We start from the raw sequence: 3,574 nt of genomic DNA on the forward strand, positions 1-3,574 counted from the left end.
ATCCATGCACCAACTTGAGGGGGAGTGTTGGCGTGAGCCATAATTCAGGGATCCCGTGATCCGTGATTTCCTGGTGTAATTCACACTATCTAATTAGAATCATTACCTAGTTAGGGTTCCTTGTAATTAGCTAATTACTTTTCCTTGTAAGAAAAGTCAACTTATACTTGTATGTATGTCCTCATCTTGGAGAAATATAATATCAATCACAATTATTCAATCATGTGTTTAGTTTGAATATTGTCATATGAAAATAAACAAATAAATACATCGAAGACCTACTATAACTAGGGGTGAAAACTTATAATTTGATGTCTTATCTCACACATTGTTTTATGGTTTGAGTTTTTCATTACTTAATTCGAATTCATATTTAACACGATCCACTTAGACAAAATAAATATGTTGAGTTGGTATTAAAAACGAATAACTAGATTAATTTTGATCAACCAAGCTTGAGACTTCTTCTAATATAAAGAAGAGTTTATTTTATTACAAACGTTTAATAAAAGCATCCTGATTGAAACCATCGTCAACATAACAAGTTAAATATATAACAAATATGAGAAATTTATGTATGCATTTTCCTGCATCCCTCCTTCACTTCTTTAATGTCTAGTCTCTGTCACCCTCTGTCCTCTCTCTTTAATTAAAAACCAAAAGCAGAAAAGGCGAATATTACCAAATAAGATAAAGATCTTTCTAGTTGTTGATATAAAAAACGTTGATTAAAGATGACTTAATTATTGGACCTAGCTGTGTTCCACTGATGTTCATCACTTTAACCTCCATTGACCTTCTTACAATCCAACCTAATCTCCCCATTACTTCCCACCAATGGACTAATATTTCCCATGTTGATCATTGACTGAGCAAAGCTCTGAAAGAAGGCACTCTGGTTGCTGCTAAAGCTATTAACAATAGAAACTGTAGCAGCCCCGGTCGTCGAAAACAACTCCTGATCTGATTGCAGAAGACCTTGATTGTTCTGCAAGTTGCTGAAGTAGTTATTGTCAAAGCTATCCGGAGTTGTGGGGTCTAAGTTGGCCAAAGCTGTTCCACTACCATTCTGTGGACATGTTTGCTGGAGAGTGGTCAAGTAGGAAGAGTTCAAAGTTGGGTCAGGATTGCCTGTGCCATTGAAATTGTACAATCGGTTGCTAAATGTTCGACATTGAGCTCGCCCAAATGTATGTGCACCTGCAACATCGGATAATAACATGATGGATTATAAAAGAGTTGAATTAAAATATAAATTAGAATATAAAATAGTAATACAAGCTGCATAGTTACCAGATAATGCAACAAGATCGTTGGTGTTTAGGCCAAGAGCAGAAAACTTGGAGGTAATGTTGGCTAAGCCTTCAACAGGAGAGGGAATAGAGGTGTTGGCTCCAGCTTGGTTTGCAGTTAGACTGTCTCTTCTCCCCAGTAATACATTCCATGAAATACCTCCTGACTGCCAATTTAGGTCAATTAAAGTCTATGCCATGAGCCCTTCATAAGATTCCACTATATATCAAATCCGAGCCTTTCTGGATTGGCTCGAAGGGCTTCGGTTGTGAAATCAAAGCCCATTTGGTTTGGCCCAATGGGCTTCAGTTTGGACTTCATTATTTGATTTCATAATCGAAACTCTTTCTAGTTAACTGGACATGCTTAGATTTCATAGCCAAAACTCTTTCAATCTATATTGAAGCGGTTTTAATTCGATTTCCTTGATTTCAAAATCGAAACACCATTTGAGTCAACTAAATGAGCTTTGATTTCACAGCCGAAAATTTCAAAATTTTGAAATATTTGTGGACATATGCTTAAGAGTTATACACAAACACATGATTGGTAACTAAAAATTGGATACCATGCCTTGTTGACTCACCAAAGAAACAGAAGCTTCAGCAGCAAGGGCCAGAATGTCAGCACAAGATACTACAGCAGGGCAAGAATTTTCCACAGCAGTCTTGATGTTGTCAACAACATCAAAGCCTCGAGTGGAGTTGGTGTTTGGGGCTGCATCTTTCTCACTCAGCTGTATGCTTCCACCCTTGTCTAGCAAGATTGAAGCATCACATCCCTGAAATACCACTAACAAACTTGAGTTCTAGCTGCATCAAAAAAATGATAATAATTAAGACAAGTGTGAGAAAAAATAACATAAAGCTAATTGTGTTTACATTGACAAAGCAATCGTGGAAATGAAGACGAATAAGGCTAGCTCCAATCCTCGAGTCAGATTGCAAAGCTTGTTGAACCACACTGCGGACAATAGTGGTCACATTTGGGCATGTGGAAGAGTAAAATGTAGTGTTCAATTGAGCATTGGAAACATACAGCATTAAGAGTACAAATGTGGTTGCCAATGGCAAGGAATAAGTTGTTGAAGAAGAAGAAGACATTGATTTGTATGTTAATCAGTGAAATGAGTTGCAATTAGTTCGGGGCTCATCATGGAACCATTTATAGAAGAATGTCACATCTCATTCAGCTTTAATAATAGACATAAAAGTCAAAAGGTGGGTGATTATTATGAGGCTCAACGTAGCAAGTAAGAAAAGCTACTTTCACAGTATAAGATTCTTGCAAATTTTTTTTTATTGTAGGAGTTAGGCTGTACGAAGTTTCCAACATAAAAAGACTACACGTTATTTCCTTTTGCTATATACATTAAAGGGTTATAGAATCATACACTAGGAGCCTAGTATGTATGTTAATAAAATAGTGGTGAGTTTATGCCATATATGTTCTCCTAAGCTTGGGATTCTTTTGTGTTGATATTGGTCTGATATAATAGAAGTATTGTTAGAGCATCTTTAAGGGAGATATCAAATACCAAACATCAAATTTAAATTTGATGACTGATGTGGTAATTTGACATCTTATACAGCTTTACACTCCACTCGATATGTCAAATTAAATTATTATTTTATTACATTTTAGTGTTGATTCATTTTTAATTAATAAGAAAATAAAATAATAAATAATAAAATATTCATTTGACATCTTGTTTTTGGGATGTCAAAAATAACATCTCAACCTCTAGCCTTCATTCCACATCAGTTTTGACACATCAGTTGGAGTGATGTAAGATGTTAATTATAGCTGTTAAATGTTTATGTGGCACATTTGACACATCGGTTGGAGATGCTCTTAAAGTGTCAAATCACTTCCAATATTACTAAAACTTACAACCGTTGATAGCGTTGATAGCTACAAATTTTCTTGTAATGTGAATGACTAAAGACTGTTGAGTAATGTATTTCCGCATTGTAAAACTCAGACAATTGAGAATCGAGAATTTGTATGAGCGATTGTTTTAGCATTTTCCTAACTACTAGCTATTGATTACAATTGAATTGTTTGCCGACACTGATTTGAAACCTACAAAATTTTATGCGTAGTTTGTGAAACACATTTTGATGCGATTTTTGAGAAAGAAAGCTAAACTAATAAAAGACCTTCTCCCCTAGTGTACTGTCGATTGATGTATATGTTTGCCAACTGAGGGTGGAGCCACTTCACTGCCGAATGACCCTAGTAATTCTGCGCAATTAGAGGAAGGTCTGTCTGGTGAGTT

The 3,574-nt window shown here is 35.6% G+C and overlaps 1 protein-coding gene across 1 annotated transcript; it reads right to left on the minus strand.

The window, feature by feature from the left end:
• Positions 1-439: 439 nt before the first annotated feature.
• On the minus strand, positions 440-2,424 carry LOC103339405 (peroxidase A2-like). Its single transcript, XM_008242692.2, has 4 exons — positions 2,175-2,424; positions 1,880-2,074; positions 1,294-1,459; positions 440-1,200 (listed from the first exon to the last, which is right to left on the minus strand). The coding sequence occupies exons 1-4, from the start codon at positions 2,394-2,396 to the stop codon at positions 782-784; spliced, it is 1,002 nt and encodes a 333-aa protein (XP_008240914.2). The 5' UTR covers positions 2,397-2,424; the 3' UTR covers positions 440-781.
• Positions 2,425-3,574: the final 1,150 nt, after the last annotated feature.

Source organism: Prunus mume, linkage group LG8, assembly GCF_029339155.1.
Source record: "Prunus mume cultivar Tortuosa linkage group LG8, ASM2933915v1, whole genome shotgun sequence".
NCBI classification, from domain to species: domain Eukaryota; kingdom Viridiplantae; phylum Streptophyta; class Magnoliopsida; order Rosales; family Rosaceae; genus Prunus; species Prunus mume.

Coding starts and splice junctions, on each gene's coding strand:
- LOC103339405 (XM_008242692.2), bottom strand. CDS start 2,396: ATGTCTTCTTCTTCTTCAACAACTTATTCCTTGCCATTGGCAACCACA. Junction 2,075..2,174: donor TCCACGATTGCTTTGTCAAT/GTAAACACAATT, acceptor GTGGTATTTCAG/GGATGTGATGCTTCAATCTT. Junction 1,460..1,879: donor CTGAAGCTTCTGTTTCTTTG/GTGAGTCAACAA, acceptor CTAAATTGGCAG/TCAGGAGGTATTTCATGGAA.